This window comes from Chiloscyllium punctatum, chromosome 10 (genome assembly GCF_047496795.1).
Source record: "Chiloscyllium punctatum isolate Juve2018m chromosome 10, sChiPun1.3, whole genome shotgun sequence".
NCBI classification, from domain to species: Eukaryota; Metazoa; Chordata; class Chondrichthyes; order Orectolobiformes; family Hemiscylliidae; genus Chiloscyllium; species Chiloscyllium punctatum.
In genome coordinates, this window is record NC_092748.1 from 43,699,579 (window position 1) to 43,719,135 (window position 19,557).

The 19,557-nt window shown below is 40.2% G+C and overlaps 1 protein-coding gene across 1 annotated transcript in view; it reads left to right on the forward strand.

The window, feature by feature from the left end:
* col5a2b (collagen, type V, alpha 2b) overlaps positions 1 to 19,557 on the forward strand; it is a 269,216-nt gene that overhangs the window by 182,909 nt on the left and 66,750 nt on the right. Inside the window, exons 21-26 of the mRNA XM_072579023.1 lie at positions 1,551 to 1,649; positions 4,428 to 4,481; positions 7,184 to 7,291; positions 8,535 to 8,588; positions 8,723 to 8,821; positions 12,713 to 12,766. Of these exons, the coding sequence (XP_072435124.1) occupies positions 1,551 to 1,649; positions 4,428 to 4,481; positions 7,184 to 7,291; positions 8,535 to 8,588; positions 8,723 to 8,821; positions 12,713 to 12,766 (468 nt within the window). The remainder of the gene's footprint in view (positions 1 to 1,550; positions 1,650 to 4,427; positions 4,482 to 7,183; positions 7,292 to 8,534; positions 8,589 to 8,722; positions 8,822 to 12,712; positions 12,767 to 19,557) is intronic.

The window sequence follows — 19,557 nt, forward strand, 5'->3', positions numbered from 1 at the left end:
CTCATGCTGTTCATAGAATTGAAGTAGTCCTCGGATGAATCCTCTAATTGCATTAAATGTCCACTTCAGGGGTTCAGTTGGTGGATGGATAGGTGTCCCACCTAAAGTCACCCTGGTCACAGCCATGGCTGTGGCAGGAATGCTGTTGGTGGCATGGTGCTCCAACCTTTGGGTCCACCCAGCTGCTCTTTTACCCATGGGTGGTCTGTAGAGTTCAGCTCTGTGATGTAGATTTGTGCTTCTGGTTTCTCGTCTAATTCAATTGGTCTGTGAAGGAAACTAAAAGCTTAAACATTGTTTGAATCCAGTTCTCATTGGCCTCAATTGTCACCCTTTTCCATCATAGATCACCTTTTAATTTCCTTGGTTATGTATTTAAATTGAATTGAAATACTTCAAAATATAATCGGTTGTCTCATGTAACATTTGCTAACAAAGGCACAAATAACACTTGAACATACCTTTATGTATAAAAATAAAATCTACAAAAAGGAAGTAAGTTGTCCTCTTGATAAGCAACCGTCCTGCCACATAGAAGGATTGGGAGGTTTATAAGTGGTTGTCGATCTGGTACAAAATTTCATTTGCCAAGTTAAGTGCTAAATAGTTTGAGTGTATCTATTTAGATCATTGTTCTGTTTGAAAAAAGTGTGCCATGTGACCTCTTAAATGTCAGGCTAACGTTTGGCTGCATCTCCACCTCTCCAGCAGAGAGTTTTCCTCAATTGATATTTAGTCTCTTCATAAAAGGTGTACAGACTTATGAATTTTATTTCTCTAATTTTTCCACTTTTATACTAAGAAAATGGCAGTGCTGAACTTTTTAACTTATTTCTTTATTTTTCTATTTCTGTAACTGCACTGTTGTACTCCTTAATAAAGTCTAAAGCTAAATCTAAAAATTGAAAATAACGGGCACGAAAAGAACCAATTTGTTCAACAAAAGTAGTTTCTGGAAAGGCTCAGCAGCATCTCTGGAGAGAAGTCAAAGTTAACATTTCAGGATCATGACCCTTCCTCAAACCTTATTGTCAGAATCTTCGTCAGACCCTTCTGAGAAAGAATCACTGGACCTGAAATGCTTACTCTGATTTCTCTCCAGAGATGCTGCCAGACTGCAAAATTTTTCCAGCAATTTGTTATTTTCTGATTTCCAGCATCTGCAGTTCTTCTGGTTTTTAATTTCTTCAACAAGCTTGGTCTATGTGTAAAAGTCTTGGAGCATCATTATTGACACCTCCCACACATCCACAGATGTAAATTCATCGGCGAAAGATAAAGTAAGAAGAAGTACAATCAAATTCCCAATAAGGAAAAATAATACACTTGAAATTTCTCCTTGGGTCACGTTCCTAGGCACAACTCAGATGATTTAAAAGAAGCATCTGGTTCATCCAAATTAGTCTAGTTCAAGTGAAATCTGGGTCTCAACACCTTGGCATCTCTTTACTACGAGGGCTGTTTTGCTAATATTTGCCCTAAAAGTCAAGTCTCCTCAGATGAGGTGAATCTTTGTTTAAGCACTCAATGCTCTCTTCTCCATTACACAGGGTTCCCCAGGTGCAAGTGGTGCTGCAGGGTTTCCAGGTCCTCCTGGATCTGCTGGTCCAACAGGGAACACGGGCCCTCCTGGGATCAAAGGTCAAAGGGTAAGCGATGCCTTTACTCAAACTATGTGGTAGTTTTTGCATACTGGTAATCCCCTTCTTCTCTTGGTTGCCATAAATCTATTTTTCAGCAATGCATTTTTGAGCTGTTGAAGTCAGCTCTCAGTGAGCGTTGTTACATTAATGAAATTTGGTCACCCACAGTGCCGCTGACATCTGGTGAGGTATTGTTGGGATCTGTTTTGATTGCTTTGGCTGTTTGGTGTCTGCAATCATGTTAAATTGAAGTTAGGATGTTAGAATATATGTCATATCTATCTTTGCGTAGCATTAGCCTTTCATTTTGTCAAAAACCCTTGCATATTTGTTTGAGTAAACTTTATTTGTAATAAGCTGGTTATTATTTCTTACATAAAGAAACCTGGCTAAGTTACGTCCAGTGCTAAACCAGATACAGTCTAAAACATATTTAAATGGCCATGTCAGCACTCTAATGAAATTTGTTATGACTCATGGAGAAGTGTGATTAAAAAGGAATTAGTCCAAACCTTGGTGATGACATGGTATTTAAAAGGGTATTGTATAAATGAAATTTGGTATTTTCTCTTTATTTAATACATGTTCATGCTGTGAAAAGACAAATCCTGTTTCTTAGACAAAAGTTAAAACATAGGACTGCTCCACATCACCAAAATAAAAAGTATGGCATAAACTGCTAATAAAGTGTCACATTATGATCACACAGCAGTAAAATAATCATTCAATTCACCTGTCTTGCTGTGTGTGATCAAGAGAGGGAAGAAGTTAAAGGGTTCAAGCTGAAAGGATCCACTCCACGGGAGGATAGAGATGCTTTGTCAAAGAAGTGGGCATAGAGGTGAAGCTGGCAGAAGGAGAGCTCAGTATCAGGCCAAGCACAAAGTCCAATAAGGTGCAGCAGAATGTCCAGGAGATCTCAATCATTAATGGAACGTGACAAATGGAATTTCAGTTGGAATTCACATTCAGTATATCAGAGCTGGAGCCAGCAGCTGAGGGAAGGGGCTGTATGTGATTTTTCATAAATACCTGGCCAAAAGCAAGAAAGAAAATACAAAGCCATCAAGATGATCCAGATAATGGAGGTGAAAGAGAATTGCAAGATCTGAACTGCCGAAGGTGGGAATTACGAAGTAAATATTTCTTCAAAAACCGAAAAAAAAGCCGATGCAGGAAGCAAAAGAAAAAGAAAATACAAACCAAAAGTGCTGCAAGTCCTCAGCTCAGGCAGCATCTGTGGTAGAAAACATAGTTCACACCTTGGGTTGTTGCCTTTTCGTTGCAATGAGAAGAAGTCAAAGATGTAACAGGTTTTAAGCAAGTATTGAAGATGGAAAATGTGGGGAGATTCCAAGTTAAAAAAGGGAAAGTTTATGATAGGTAAAAGGCAGTGGAAATTAAATGTCAGAAGGGCTGATGGTGATTAGAACTGGTAAAGCTCACACTTATTTACATTGAAGAGACAAAATGCTACTTCTGAGAGGTTATGAACAAACTCCGAATTTGCTTGATTCACCACATGAATGCAAAGACTTGATATTTAGGATAAAAATTAAGATCATTATATGTTGCGTGGATTAAAATGTAAACTTATAAACTGACAAAAAACACACACACACAAATTCAACATGTATGTGACACTTTCCAGTAGAAATTATAAAATGAAAAAGTGGGGCATCCATTATATCTGAACAAGTACACTGTTTTCTCGGCTGCCTGTGTAAATGTTCTGAGATTTCTGCAAAGGTTTTGTGATTGTTTGCTGTACAAGTCAGCCAAAAATCAGCCAATCCAATGCAGAAGATTGCAGATGTTGTAGTCCACATCATGTCCAGTGCACCTTTTGTGCTGGTTTGACATTTGCACCACTGGTTGTGCTACAAAACCTGTCTTGACCCCCAGCCTGAGTTCATCACTGCCATAATCGTCTGCTAATTGCATCCATTTTTAAGTCTTCCAGCAGGTGAATGGATGATTTCCCTTTTACTGTGCATCTCCTGATTAAGACCTTCAGTCCTGTGTCAGAGAATCTTTAGCCCACCTTTGCTCAGTTGCACTACTTCTGTGTTCTTTATAGGCATTCTTCTGTAGCCCTTGCATTTGCCCTTGCAGAAGTGTGGGTTAGTTTTTAGTAGTCCAGCCTAGCTTTAAATTGGGCTCGTTTCTCACAAACTTTGTCCCTATACAATGAGCGCTATGCAGGCCAGCTTTACATGTGCCACTTTCCTCGTAATGAGCAACCAATACAATGTCTGCTTGTTGCCTGCATCATAAGGAATAAGCTGGAGCTAATATACAATCCTCGTGGGAATTTTTGGGACTTTACTAATTTTCCCTTATGGAATCTTAGGACATTGAAGGAGATCTTTTGCCTCAATGTCATTGTGTTGGCTGTCCTGCTCCATCATTTTCAAAATGTGTATTTTTTTTCAAATACGTGATCGCTTTTAAAAAGCCATAATGGATTTTGCTTCCAGGACTGTTCATGACCAGGTCTTTCATATCCTTTGATATAAACACAACTTTTTCAATTCTTAAATTTATAGTTTCTATTCTCCAACTCGCAAACAATGGAGACATTTTCTGTTTACTTTTATCAAAAATTTTGAGAATTTTAAATCTATAACTATACTTTTACAATAGCATGTATAATTCATTTGAGTAACTGAGGACATTACAATCATGATTACAAGTCAGTGGGTGAAGAAATAATTAAGTTAGTGATGAAATGTTTCTAGTGCTCAATACATGTTATAATAAAACAGTATTTTTGTCATTCAGGGAGAACCAGGCCAAATAGGCTACAAGGGAGACCGTGGAGCTAAGGGCGAGCCTGTAAGTTTCATCATCTTCCAAATTAAAACACAGACAAAAATATACTGTCAGAGTTTATTGGCTTTTTTGTAGAAGAAGCATCGGCTATCAAAGAAATGACGTATAAAAATGAAAATTAATATTTTTCACTTTTGTTTTATTTGTATTCCTTTATTCCCCTTTCCTTCAGCCATCAATAAAACCTATTGGACTGGAACAATTAGGTTGTGATATTATAACTAAGGTCTAAAAAATTTATAAATATTGGAAATCACTTCCTTGATTTGCCCTCTCTTGGGAAACTGCACATGGCTCAGAAGAGTGGTCTGTGAGGTGGTGATGTCTATAGAATTTGAAAAGGAGGCAAGAGGGTCACACACCTTCTTGTTGTGTGATGATTTTCAACAGTGAGAAGGTTGCAGACGGTCTTCAGGCCCAGAGAACAAGCTCTCCTTCCACTTCTACTGCAGTCTACCAGAAGCTGGGACAGGTTGGAAGCTATTGGGGCTGCAGAGGGAGACAGCCCTGTCAGAGCTGGTAACATCCCCTGCAGGTTCAGTGCAGAGAATATGGCCCCCTGACTAGTAAACATACGACCTACAAAGCCCAAGCTGCCTCACAGATACACCCAGTACCCACCTTCACCTTCTCTCAAGGCAGACAGACTGACCTCACTGACCCTGACCCCACTTACCTCAGTTCCAGAAAGGCCTCTCCAGTGCTACTGCGGGCCAGGTGATGTCTCAGGATGATGCCTGCTCCCAGTGGTGTAGCTGGGACCAAAGAGCACTTTGAGGACTGTTGCTGCCAAGCGGCTAAATGCCTGATAGCCACAGTGTTAGGTCACAACTCCCAGAAGCAGCCATGATGGTGTTGCTCTTAGCTTTCTGGATTTCTACTTATAATAAATCCAGCTCCATGTCTCTGTGTAGAAAGCCAAGGGTCATGGTAGGTTTATTATAAGTATCATTCATTTCCAGCTACTTTGGACAGAACATTCACAACCACTGGATGAAGTGGGTGTTATGACAAAGTTGGCAGAATTACGTGAGGTCAGCAATAAGGGAGGTTCCCGCATTGTGTGCAAAATTTGGAACAGAAGTTTGAACAAAGTGACGAGATTCTTGCAAGTGAGCTGCGGGAAGTGTATGAGCATCCATTAACATCTTCCTTATTACATTATATTACCTCAATGACATGCAGTTTCCTGGTCTCCCACCAGGCAGATGGAAAGTTGACGGTGACAATCTTAGCATGAACGTCGGTGCGGTTACCTGGTGACCCTAGCTGGCAACTTGCTCCTCCAGCCTTCCATCAGACAGTGGACACCCACATCTCAGGGCACATTCTATGGACAGTGACTGCACGCAAACATCCCCACCACACAACCTTCTTTCCCCCGCACCCCCCCCCCCCCCAACCCCGCCACCGCGTGAAAAGCTTTGTCTTGCAAGCAATACAGGGAGATTACATGTTAAGTAGCATAGATAAGTAAATAATAGGTGAACAGCAACAAAAACATAAACACAGTTCACTGTACAAGAAAATGTTAAGAGTTTGTGGGTCCATTCAGTATTCCAACAGTAGTAGGGTAGAAACTGTTACGAAACCAGCTGGTGTGTGTGTTCAGGCTTCTGTACCTTCTCCCCGATGGTAGTGGTTGTAGAAAAATATTGCCAGGGTGAGATGGATCCTTAAGAATGCTGGCAGCCTTTCCTTAACTGCGGGGCCTGGCAGATGGATCCTCTAGATGAGTATGTGGGTAATGTGGCAAGTATTGGAGAATAGTGTCAGAAAACTCACTAGGGCTTGTGAAGAGAAATCCTCATGAAACTCACTAAAAAATTAACATTTAGCCAATTGCTAGTAAATTTGACCCTTTCCATTGTATTCCTTTTACAGTTATATGGTTCAATAATACTGTCTGTTATCATTCTTTCTTCCAAATGTATCACTTCATGATTTTCTAACATGTGCCTAATTATTTTAATTACCTATTTTAATACCACAAGAAGTACCACGTCATAGAGCCATAAAGATGTTCAGCATGGAAACAAACCCTTCGGTCCAACCCGTCCATGCCGACCAGATATCCCAACCCAATCTAGTCCCACCTGCCAGCACCTGGCCCATATCCCTCCAAACCCTTCCTATTCATATACCCATCCAAATGCCTCTTAAAAGTTGCAATTGTACCAGCCTCCACCACTTCCTCTGGCAGCTCATTCCATACACGTACCACCCTCTGCGTGAAAACGTTTACTCTTAGGTCTCTTTTATATCTTTCCCCTCTTACCCTAAACCTATGCCCTCTAGTTCTGGACTCCCCGACCCAAGGGAAAAGACTTTATCTATTTATCCTTTCAATGCCTCTCATAATTTTGTAAACCTCTATAAGGTCACCCCTCAGCCTCTGACGCTCCATGGAAAACAGCCCCAGCCTATTTAGCCTCTCCTTGTAGCTCAGATCCTCCAACCCTGGCAACATTCTTGTAAATCTTTTCTGAACCCTTTCAAGTTTCACAACATCTTTCCAATAGGAAGGACACCAGAATTGCACGCAATATTCCAACAGTGGCCGTTGTCTGAGGAGATAATTATGAATACAATTCACAACATGTGTTTGGAGATGGCTAAATTAATATTTTGTTTCCAAAGACATGGTGTGCACCGTTTCTGAATCTTATTCCTTGATCTACTATTTTTCTTTGATCCAACTATAGGGCCCACCTGGTCCACAGGGAGCCCTTGGTCCAATGGGTGAAGAAGGCAAGAGAGGACCTCGTGGTGACCCTGGACCAATTGGTGCTTTTGGTGTATCGGGAGAAAGAGTAAGGACATAACGAGAGTTACATGGAATGTTGAAATGTGACTGTGAAATGTAGACAATCTTTGAAAAGTTCCATAAAACATTTTGAAAGAATTTAATCATGAGTTTAGAAATGATTAAACATTGTATTTATTGAAAGGTATGTAATGAAAGTGATGGGGGTGTTCGCCACCAGCTAAGAGGCTGCTGAGAACCTCATGCTATCTGTTTTCTGATAAGCCTGCTACGTTTGTGTCACTCAGGCTTTTACAGGCCAGTCTTCATTCCTTAATTCATTTAGGGCCTGAGGCCACCAATGGTCAAAGCCAACTTTTATTGCCTGTTCCTAAATGCCTCGAGGTCAGTGAAGTGTCAAGCATCTTGGAGTCACATGCACGCCAGACTGTGTAAGGATGGCGAATTTTCCTCCCCAAGGGACATTAACAGAACAGGGGAATGGGATGTTCACCTGGTGGTAGAATCCTACTTGCTAAGATCCAAGGCCAGCATCTATTCTGTGCTTAGCTTTGCCCCAGCAAAGTTGTGGTTGGTGACAGTACTGCATTCACACGAGCCCTGGAAGCAGGGAAGCAATCAGGCATAGGTATGCATTGACAGGAAGGGACTACAGGAGGGAAGCTGGTCCAACCCAATGGCAGTGATTGACGCACAATGATGTCTTGGGGCAGTTCTTGATCTCACGTCTTTTGCCAGACAATAAGTACTTTTAAATGACTATAACACTCTGGCCCCACCCCCCAAACCATTGTAGCCTGCAAAAAACATGCCAAAGGTTGCTTGTCGTGTTCACTGCAAAGTGAGCTCTACCACACTGCATTGAGTTAAATGATGGGCAGCACATTGAGTCCCTTCAGTAGGTAGTACTTGGCCTGCCAAGGGCCTTTATTGGCAGTAAGTTGGAAAGACCACCACTGGCCTTTCTCTTGTAGATTTAATTGGGGTGGAGCCAGGAATGAATATACTTGTCATGTTCCTGCCTGATTAGTTGTGTCCTTACCACCAAAGTCACTGTCAGAGATGGGCAATATTGTGTCAATGAATAGAATTAGGATTGACTGTGGTACTCAAAGTCATACGTTACCCATACTTACCAATGAAGAATAGCTGCATGGCGTATTACTAAAAGACAAACATTGCCAAGGATCTGAGCTCAGACAAAGATAAGGAGGGTAAAACAGAGTTGAAAAGTTACATATTTTTCTTCCTCTTTTGGTGTTAAATTCAGAAATTCTTTTTGTAATTAGGGTTCTCCAGGTAATCGTGGCTTTCCAGGTCAAGATGGGCTGCCAGGCCCTAAAGTAAGTCAATCCTTGTTATATTTATGGAACAATTACTAGATTTTAAGATAGCTAAGTTTATTTTAAGACCAGTTAGAAAAGACTGAGGGTCAACATTAATTAAAAAATTTAAAAAATGCTTTTTCTATCATCAGGGTGCTCAAGGACAACGCGGTGTAATGGGGCCTTCAGGTCCTAAAGGATCTCCAGGTGACCCTGGCCGACCTGGTGATCGTGGTCTTCCAGGCGCAAGGGTAAGGACAGACCTCAGGGTTTCAACAGTACTGGTGTGGCAGTGTTTCAGCATTATGGGAATTTTGAATGCTGCATTATAGAAAAGCAAGTACCCGAGATACAATGTTCAACGAAACATTGTCACACAAAATGGAAATTTTACAGTGGTTTGAAAACTTCCTGGTAGAATTCCATTATATTTTCCTCCTCCTATTGCAAATTTGCATTAAGATAAGAATTGAAAATGTAAAACTGTTTATTCTGGTTGTATTTAAAATTATTATTGACCTCTTGATGTTTTAAAATGTCTTTGTCTATCTGGTATCATTTGACATAACATTGAAATACACATTTCTGGAGATTTTGGAAGGGTTGATATAGTTTTTATGACAGCTATGTTTTGAAGTCCAAATGATATCAGCATGCATATACTTCTGGCAAGACCTGTGTTAGTAATGAAGACCTTTAGTATGTACACAAAGAAAATCCTTCAGAGAGTAGACAGATCTTAAATGTAATCTTCACATAACACTGATCTGACACCACTGCTGTGATTGTGGAGCTTAACATTCCAATGAGCACTATCACCTTGTAAAGAAGGAGTAGCCCCTTTCTGACCCAGTACTTGTCTTAGTTGGACTACTTGGACTTAACAAAGTATGATATCAGTACTACAAAATCCAAATTAATTTTTTGCCTTCTCTGTGTTATTGATGAATGCTGCGTTCACTTGCTTGTAATGCAAAAGGAAAGCCAGTACAAAACAAACTTTTCATGCCATATTTTTAAGAGAAATCTTTTCATATTGCATACAAACATCAGCTATTCACTTTGTGTCTGTCTTCAATGTGCCTTTGCCTGTTCTGGTGCTCCTCTTGTAGCGTTACCCCAATGGCTATAACATGGCCGGTGGAAGACTACTGACTTTCAGTGAGGGTAATGGCAAATTATTTGCACAATTCCATCAAGCAGCTCTGGACCCAGAAGATCCATCTTGGAAATGTTCCATGTTGGCATTTGTGACAGCAGACTGTTGATTGGCTGATAAACAAGAGCAAGATAACTGGTGGAGTGGCAGTGCTGGGACCATGAAGATTACCTTTCTGTGAGACTATAGCAGGTTTATACTCCACAGAGCCACTGGCACTTTCCTGGCTTGGCATCTCCACAATCTTAATAATTGGTTGTCAGTACCTTTTGTACCCTGTAATCCATAGTCATGATTTCTGCAGTCTTACTACCTGCATGATAGTAAGCTGAACTGATATGACTTCAGTCTGAGCACCAACTGCAACACACAGACTTCTGCTGGAAACTGTAGGGGCTGAAATGGAAGCTGAGGCATTCTGTATCACACTGAGGTCTGTAAGTGTGCTGATAGAGTTGGTCATCACTTTCATGTTGGAAAGAGAGGGCTCCAAGCTTTGTGCAAAGCTCTCTGTCATGCTGATGTCTGACCATGCTACTAGCATTGACTGCTGGCTGTCCTCTCAATGCTGCCTCATTCATGTCCTCACTGGAATCTTCAGCAGTAGAACTCATTTTAAACTCGCTGGGCATCTGCACGACCATTGAACCCAGCTATAGGCCACTCGTACCTGATATCTCTCCAAGTGCAGACCAGTGCTACTCTCCAGTGGCTCTGATTGCCAAATTAAGTGACGGCATACTTTTTCTTCATTATTGTCTCCTTGTTGTTCTGGCTGTACATGTATAACTTGCATCTTGAGTATCTGAAAGGAAAATATCCAAGAATAATGCTTTTGTGTGGGAAAGGGATGAAATTAAGCTTGTGCTATCAGTTATCTCAATCTTGATGAAGGGCTTATGCCCAAAACGTCGATCCTCCTGCTCCTCTGATGTTGCCTGACCTGCTGTGCTTTTCCACCACTAAACTCTCAACTCTGAGCTCCAGCATCTGCAGCCCTCACTTTCTCCTAGCTAACAGTAACGCGGAAATCAGAAAAGAGTGTAGAATGAGTGAGGGTTATGATGTGAGAAACATAGATTATGTACAAGAATTCCATCATTTTCTTTGGTTTCTGCACCTGATTCCCTAACTTGAATAACAAGTGACCTGGTAATGGTGCATGTCATTTCCTTCCTGTAGTTCAAAACAGGCATGTTACCTGTTTGGTTAGTTCCTGTTTCTTCTGTCTGGTTGTATGTTGTCCAATAAAAGAGTAAGTCAGTTACTTGCTGGCTGTTTGATTGATGTGATCATCATAGTTTAATAACTGGCAGATGTGAACGTAAGGTTTGTGGTAGGTAATGAATGTCAGCTATGTGTCATGACAGATTGAGATTGATTTAATTTATTGTCACGTGAACCTAAGTACAGTGAAAAGGTTTATTTTTCATGCAGTACAGGCAGATCATAACACAAAGGACATACAGATCACAGAGTGCTTAAACAGAGTGAGGTATACAAAATTATGGCTGCCATGGAGGTTTATAAAAGCAAGATCCTTATGGACATGTCGAATTTCCTCAGCCTCCTGAGGAAGAAGAGACACTGTTGTGCCTTTTAGACTGTCGCAGTTACATGGGTGGTCCAGGTCAGATTGTTGGTTGTCGTCACTCCTGGGAACTGGAAGCTTTCGACCCTCTCCATCTCAGCTCCATTGATGTAGGTGAGGCACGTCCTCCTTTCTTCCTGAAGTTGATTATCAGGTCTTTTATTTTGCTGACATTGAGAGAGAGATTGTTGGCAGGTGACTGATCAGGCTGTGGCTAATTTTGCAGTTGGGAGGATATGATATTGGTTTACTTGAGCATTTGTATGGGATCTTCAAGTTCATTCTGATATTACATCCAAGTCTTCAGGACCTGACTTCTATCATTAATCTATATACCTAACTTCTCTGACTGTCTACTCAGATTGTATATGGAAGACGTACTGCTCTTCTGGACACAAACTATATTTCCTCATTTTAACATTCTCATCTAAGACCTCCAGAAAATGTCTTACTTTCTCCCATAGTTTGCAGTTCTCTTGTCTTTCCCAATTCAGAATTTGTTGCAGGTGTCCTAGCAGCTATTCCATCCACAGTGAAACTATTTCTTTAAAAGGCACAAGGGGCTTTGGGTATGTAGACTCCATTTAACTCATGATTTTCAACTCTAGACTGAGAAAGGCTGTCCACAACAGAAAGATTAATACAGGCTGTCCTCCACAGACATGTTGATCAGCAAGTAGCATAAAATTGGCGTTCTGCTTGTAAACATTGATTTAGTGTTGGTTAATCATTGTGACCATGACCATTGTTTTGGAACGGAGAAGAGACAAAGTGTAACGTGCTGAATCACTGTGAAAATGTAACTTAATATTTCTGCTACACCTGAACTAAGTGAATATTCAGAGATCCAAAGTAATGTATAAATGATAAGCTAGAAGAAAAGTCATGTATACAAAATATTTGGAAATAACAATTATTGGGGGCAGATCCCTGAATCAGTGTTTTTCGATTTAGTAAGCTCTAAAAGCAATGGATAGTAGCCAATATATGATTAAAGAAAGGAGTGTGAAACAGCGGCATAGAAAATCATGTAAATGAGTGAAAATGAAAGCATTTACAATATAGCTAGGTATTTATTTACTAAAAACATTTGAGAAATAGCAAATTGAGTTTTACTTGTTCACTTTATCAAGTAATGAGTTTTATTAACTCCTCACCATGATGCAGCCATTGAAATTGGAAAGAACTGAGTGGTTCTGATGAATGTATTTATAATGATGGCATTTTGCATTATTACTTTTGGACTAGAAGTAGTATTACACGTGACTTCTGCTGGCAAACTAGTCACACATTTATATGTTTCAGCTGCATCTTATTACTTGTTTCTGTGAATATTTTAATGTTAAATGTTAACCAATAAACTGATGTAATAAGTTTTCTTTAAAATTCTAGGGACTGACAGGAAACCCAGGAGTCCCAGGTGCAGAAGGCAAACCTGGAGCGACGGTATGTATTTAAATCAGACCATGATTTGGAAAGGAATGATGATCATTAGAATATCATCAGGTTTATTTATATTTTACTTTTATTTGTATCACTTCTTCTTTTATAGTGATCTTGAATAATTCCTGAGTGAAGACTTACTATTTCTTTGTATCTTGGCCAACATTCTTCACTGAACCAACACCATTAAGAATGGACATTCCCTCATTGTGGGAGTCTTTTTTGCATACAAATTAGCTGCAGCATTTGCCTACATAATAACTGAATGATATACAAAAAAAACCCATCAGTTGTAGAGTCATTGAGCTGTACAGCATGAAAACAGATCCTTCTGTCCAACCTGTCCATGATGACCAGATAGCATAAATGAATCTAGTCCCATTTGCTAGTATTTGGCCCATATCCCTCTAAACCCTTTCTATTCATATACCCAGTGAGATGGCTTTTAAATGTTGTAATTGAACTAGCCTCCATCACCTCTTCTGGCAGCTCATTCCATACACACAACACTCTCTGCGTGAAAAAGCTGCCCCTTAGGTCCCTTATAATTTTTTTCCTTCTCCCCTTAAACCTATGCCCTCTAGTTTTGGATTCCCAACCGCAGGGAAAAGGTATTCACCCCATCTACGCCCCTCATGATTTTGTAAACCTCCAAGGTCACCCCTCATCCTCTGATGCTCCAGTGAAAATAGTCCCAGCCTATTCAGCCTTTCTCTATAACTCAAACACTCCAACCCTGGCAACATCTTTGTAAATTTTTCCTGAACTTTGTCAAGTTTCACAACATCCTCCCTACAGCAGGAAGACTGGAACTACATGCAGTATTCCAACAGTGGCCTAACCAATGTCCTGTACAGCCGCAACCTGACCTCCCAATTCCTATACTCGATGCGTTGAGTAATAAAGGCAAGCAACTTCTTTAGAATTCTGAAATTGTGAACTAAATTGAGCAAGAACAATACTTCAACATTGTTGGGTAAATTATATCACAAACACAGAACAGTTTAAAAATTCAAGCTACTGATTAATCCATGGCATTTTGGAGTTCAGGTTTGTTTAGACTTACTGCCCGACAGGATATTTCTATTGAGTAGTAAATACTGAAAAAAGAACATGTTAAAATTTGTAGAATAATAATGGTTTCTGCTACACTGAACATCTGTTCTGGAGCTTTCTCCAAGAATTAGATTCAGAATACATTCTGACAGCACAGTCTGTTCGCTATTATATGGTTGATTTATTTATTCTGAAAACATTATCCGGTATTCTGGTTGGCTCTTTTGACACAGTTAAGTTCTTCAAGGAAACAGAAAACACACACCCTCTGTGTATCTCCTGCTTTGACAAACAATTTTTAAATTTTTTTTTAAATTTAGAACTAGAACGTAATAAACAACCTCTGATTCAATCAAAGCAACTTTTATAATGTAGGAAACCTTTTTAACTTTTACATGTTCAATATTGGGTGTTAGACTGGGTTTCATGGTCTTCCACCATATTAACAAAAATGCATTGGTACACTGCTCCAAAAGAGATTATCTTTATTGAACTAATGGTACATGGGTTAAACAAGTCTTCAAATGCTTTGTTGACCAAACTGATGATCGCTTTATGTCCGTTGAATCCTTAAATATCTTCTTTCCACTAGGTTAGTGTCTATCAGCCTTCAATAATTCAATTGAAAAGTTAGCGATTGTATTTGTTTTTATATTCTTTATGTTGACATTTCCTTTGTGATTCTCCCAAAGTTGGTTCCATGGGCCTGCTGATACCTTTCTTTGTTTGTGATTACTTCAGTTTTTGGTGGGGTTAATTTATGAGGTGCGCCAGTTACTGCATTTTAACCGCTTCTAATCTCAAGACTCTGTAATCTTTGCTAGTCTTAGAATCATAGAACCTTACAGAGTGGAAGTAGGCCATTTGGCTCATCAAGTCCTCACAGACCATCCACAGAGCATCCCACGTAGACCTATCCCTCCTACCCTATCCCTATAACCCTGCATTTCCCATGAGTAATCAACTGAGCCTGCACATCCCTGGACACTATGGACAATTTAGCATAGCCAATGCACCTAACTTGCATATCTTTTGTCATCCCATAATAACCAAATAGTTGTCCTATCCCATCGGCTGCTTTGGCAATTCAGCCAGATAGAGCTGAAGTATTGTGATGGGGTTGGGGGGGGGGGGGTGGGGGGGAGCTCAAATGGGGAAACCCAGGTATAAAATGTCTGTCATGCACAACATCTTCTCCAGGGAGGAAGTGGTAAGATCAATTCAGGCCCACTGATCCAGGAAGCAGATTGGAAATGGTCTCAGGAGTGGGAAAATACAAAGGTAGGTAGGTTAGAAGGCTCACTTCACATCGGTGGATTTTGGCCCTGGTTGGTTTGAATGCTAGTAGACACTCCAGCCTTCTCAACCCCTTGTCCGCGTCCCATTCCCATGCTCTCCATGCCAACTCATAATTCCATGTCATTGCACATCACCCTTTGCTACCTTTACAATGGACTGATCTCATTACATAGAGTCATAGAGTCCTAGAGATGTACAGCATGGAAACAGACCCTTTGGTCCAATGCATCCATGCCAACCAGATATCCCAACCCAATCTAGTCCCATCTGCCAGCACCTGGCCCATATCCCTCCAAATCCTTCCTATTCATAAAGCCGTCCAAATGCCTTTTAAATGTTGCAATTGTACCAGCATCCAACACTTCCTCTGACAGCTCATTCCATACACGTACCACCTCTTGCGTGAAAAAGTTGCTCCTTAGGTCCCTTTTATATCTTTCCCCTCTCGCCCTAAACCTATGCTCTCTAGTTCTGGACTTCCCTCACACCAGGGAAAAGACTTTGCCTATTTATCCTATCCATGCCGCTCATAATTTTGCAAACCTCTATAAGGTCACCCCTCAGCCTCCGACGCTCCAGGGAAAACAGTCCCAACCTGTTCAGCCTCTCCCTGTAGCTCAAATCCTCCAATCCCGGCAACATCCTTGTAAATCTTTTCTGAACCCTTTCAAGTTTCACAACATCTTTCTGATAGGAAGGAGACCAGAATTGTATGCAATATTCCAACAGTGGCCTAACCAATGTCCTGTACAGCCTCAGCATGACCTCCCCACCCCTGTACTCAATCCTCTGACCAATAAAAGAAAACATACCAAATGCCTTCTTCATTATCCTATCTACCTGCGACTCCACTTTCAAGGAGCTATGAACCTGCACTCCAAGGTCTCTTTGTTCAGCAACACTCTCTAACACCTTACCATTAAGTGTATAAGTCCTGCTAAGATTTGCTTTCCCAAAATGCAGTACCTTACATTTATCTGAATTAAACTCCATCTGCCATTTCTCAGCCCATTGGCCCATCTCATCAAGATCCTGTTGTAATCTGAGGTAACCCTCTTCACTGTCCACTACACCTCTAATTTGGTGTCATCTGTAAACTTACTAACTGTACCTCCTATGCTCGCATCAAAATCATTTACGTAAATGACAAAATGTGAAGATTTTAAAATCACTTCTTACAAAATAGAGCTCATACTCATTTAATACACTGAAAAAAACTTGCAGTTCATGAAATGCATTCAAATATTTATAATTCCATTGTGATCAGTCTGTCAGAAAAGCAAACAAACTTTTATTCCCTAACCAAATCCAAGATAATAAACTCTCCCTCGGCTCCAGGTAGATGCTCTTGGTGCTTATGCAAGTCAGCTAAGCATTAATAACAGGAAATGACATCACCAACCCAAAAAACCCAAACATATAAATAGAAAGCAGGAATTTTCAGCATTGCTTCACCTGAGGTCCACTGAAGATATTACCTAGTATGGTGTTGAAACATCTGGAAATGAACCTTGCAGCTTAGTGAGCAAACCTACATCCAAAACCTCAACCTGAGCTACAAATCTTCTCAACTCGCTAAGTAATAACAGAACTTGGGAAATGTCAACAATGAAGTCTAAAAATATCACAGGAATTGATGGAGTTTGTTTTCTTGGAATAAATTGTAACAGATGGTGGAAATTACACTGAAAACAACAAATGCTAGAGATCACAGCAGGTCAAACAGCATCCATGAAGAGAGAGCAAGTTAACGTTTCGTGTCTAGATGATTTCTTCAGAGCTGAAGTAAAGCTTTATTTCAGCTCTTATCATTAGTATTTTTTTTAAGTTACCAAGTGCTCTATCAAGCAAAGCATTTCTGTAAAAATTCCAAATGATAACTTGAATATGTTTATTTTTCTATATTTTGGATGTTCCCAATAGTTGGAAGAGCCCAGAACCAGGGGTCACAGTCTAAGGACACAGGCTAAACAATTTAGTATTGAGATGAGGAGAAATCTCTTCACCCAGAGAGTAGTCAGCATCTGGACTTTGCTACGGCAGAAAGCCATTGAGATCAAAATATTAAAAAAACCATGAACTGCAGATGCTGGAAATCTGAAACAAAAACAGAAATTGTTGGAAAAGTCTCAACAGATATGGCAGCACCTGTGGAGAGAGAAACAGATTAAACGTTTTTTGGTGCAGAGGCGGTTCTTCAGAATGTGTTCTGGAATTTAAAATGTTATTGTATTTTCAAAATATTACATGGTTTCAAGAAGGAGTAGGATATAGCACTTGGAGCTAAAGGATACAAAAGGTATGAAGGCAAAATTAGATCATACTGTTGAGTTGGATGATTGCTATGGTCCCGATACATGGCAGAGCAGGCTTGAAGTACAGGTTAAAGATAATGCTCCTATTTTCTATGTCTCTTTGTCCCTTTTATTTCATGACCAATAACATTTTTAAAGTCTCATGTGTGACACTATATCAAACACTTTCTGAAAATACACATCAGTTGCATTATGCTTGTTGTATCTTTGTTACCTCAAAAGTTCAAGCAGTTTAGTCAAGTGTGATCCATCTCTTCTAACCTCTTCCCAATCAACCTAGACTCAGCGCAAGCTGGAAGAACAGCATTTCATTTACGCTTGGGCACGCTGCAGCCTTCAGGACTCAATATGGACTTCAATAATTTTAGTGCCTGAGCATCTTCTTCCATGTCTTTTACTCATCACTGCACCCCAGGCCCTACTTGCAGCTCAGCCAACCCATTTTCATCTACAGCTCATTCTGCTATAACATGACAGTTATGTTCCTCTGCAACCCCACACCATAGAAAATCACTACAGAAAATCGGTCTATACAAGATCGCTATAGAAAATTGCTATACCAGTTCAGTAGAAAGTTATGTTATCCAAAGAGTGTCCACAATTCATTAATCACATTATAGCCAATTCATGTTAATGGAAATGGCATTATACCAGAGCGACCTGTCTTAATGGTCCCCATTACCAGCTTTTCTTTCTCCCCAGCATACTAACATCCATTCCTTTGTCTGATTAGATTAGATTACTTACAGTGTGGAAACAGGCCCTTCAGCCCAACAAGTCCACATCGACCCGCTGAAGCACAACCCACCCAGACCCTTACGTTTGCCCCTTCACCTAACACTACGGGCAATTTAGCATGGCCAGTTTACTTAACCTGCACATTTTTTTGATTGTGGGAGGAAACCGGAGCACCTGGAGTAAACCCACACGGGGAGACACGGGGAGAATGAGCAAACTCCACACAGAGTCGCCTGAGGCGGGAATTGAACCCAGGTCTCTGGCGCTGTGAGGCAGCAGTGCTAGCCACTGTGCCACCTTGCCACCCACAAAATTGGTGCAGCTGCTTTACTGTGTTTCTCTCTCTCTCTTTCCGGATTGCATCTTGATCTATCCTCCTCCCCATTCCCTGCACATGTCCTGTCTTCAGCATATACACCACCATTTCCTAGCTATGATCAATTCTGAAAAAGAACCACTGGACTCAAAACATTAACTCTGCTTTCTCTCCACACAATCTGCTGAACTTCTCCGGCAATTTCAATTTTTGTTTGTATCTGGAGTATTCCTTGCTAAGCTGTGATAAAGCCAAGTTGTAGTAAATATATACTTTAAATTTGAGGTAGTGATGATAGTGAACTGATCACCGTTTGCTGCTATTATTCCTTTGAAACTAATATCAAATTCTGAAGTTCATAAATGTGTAGTAAGTGCAGAAATTAGGTGATGATTCTATGCTTTCCCACAGACATGCTGTTGAAGTCCCCATGGACTGCAATCAAATAGAAATAACTAGCTTTTGGCCTTTCACATGATTGGTGTCACTATAAAATCCCTTAAATCTTACACATGATTAATGTAGTTTTTATTTTATGGCATTGAAAGTATGTCTAGATCATAAAAACAAATTTTGGGAATACCAAACTCCTTCCTTTGTCCTTCTTAATTTGAGGTATTTGACTGCTTCCAAGTTCCATTTTCACCTTTTTAGCAGTGTAGAATCACACTGTCTTCACAAGATTATTGTACTAACAAGCTTCCCATTTTCAAAAGGAAATTAAAAAAATAATTTTTGAGTTTGGTCATTGTTTCATCAGTCATTTTTCCTACGCTCATTTGATATCCTTCCTGTTCAGTGGGTGATTTCGCAGAATATTAAAAGCTTTGCCTAGCTTTTAGCATCTTTAAAGGCAGAATCCTGAGGCGTGAAGGGAAAGAGCATTAAAGTATGAACAACCAGACAGCTTTTCCAAAGATCTGGCAAAGACATGATTGAGAAAATGGTAACCTTTTGGGTTGTAAAATTCTAGGAAAAAGGATTTTAATGAAATGTTGGGACGCATAGTATCGAGAAAACATAGTCACTAAATTAAAAATATTTAATCCAGCACACTTTTTTTTATGATG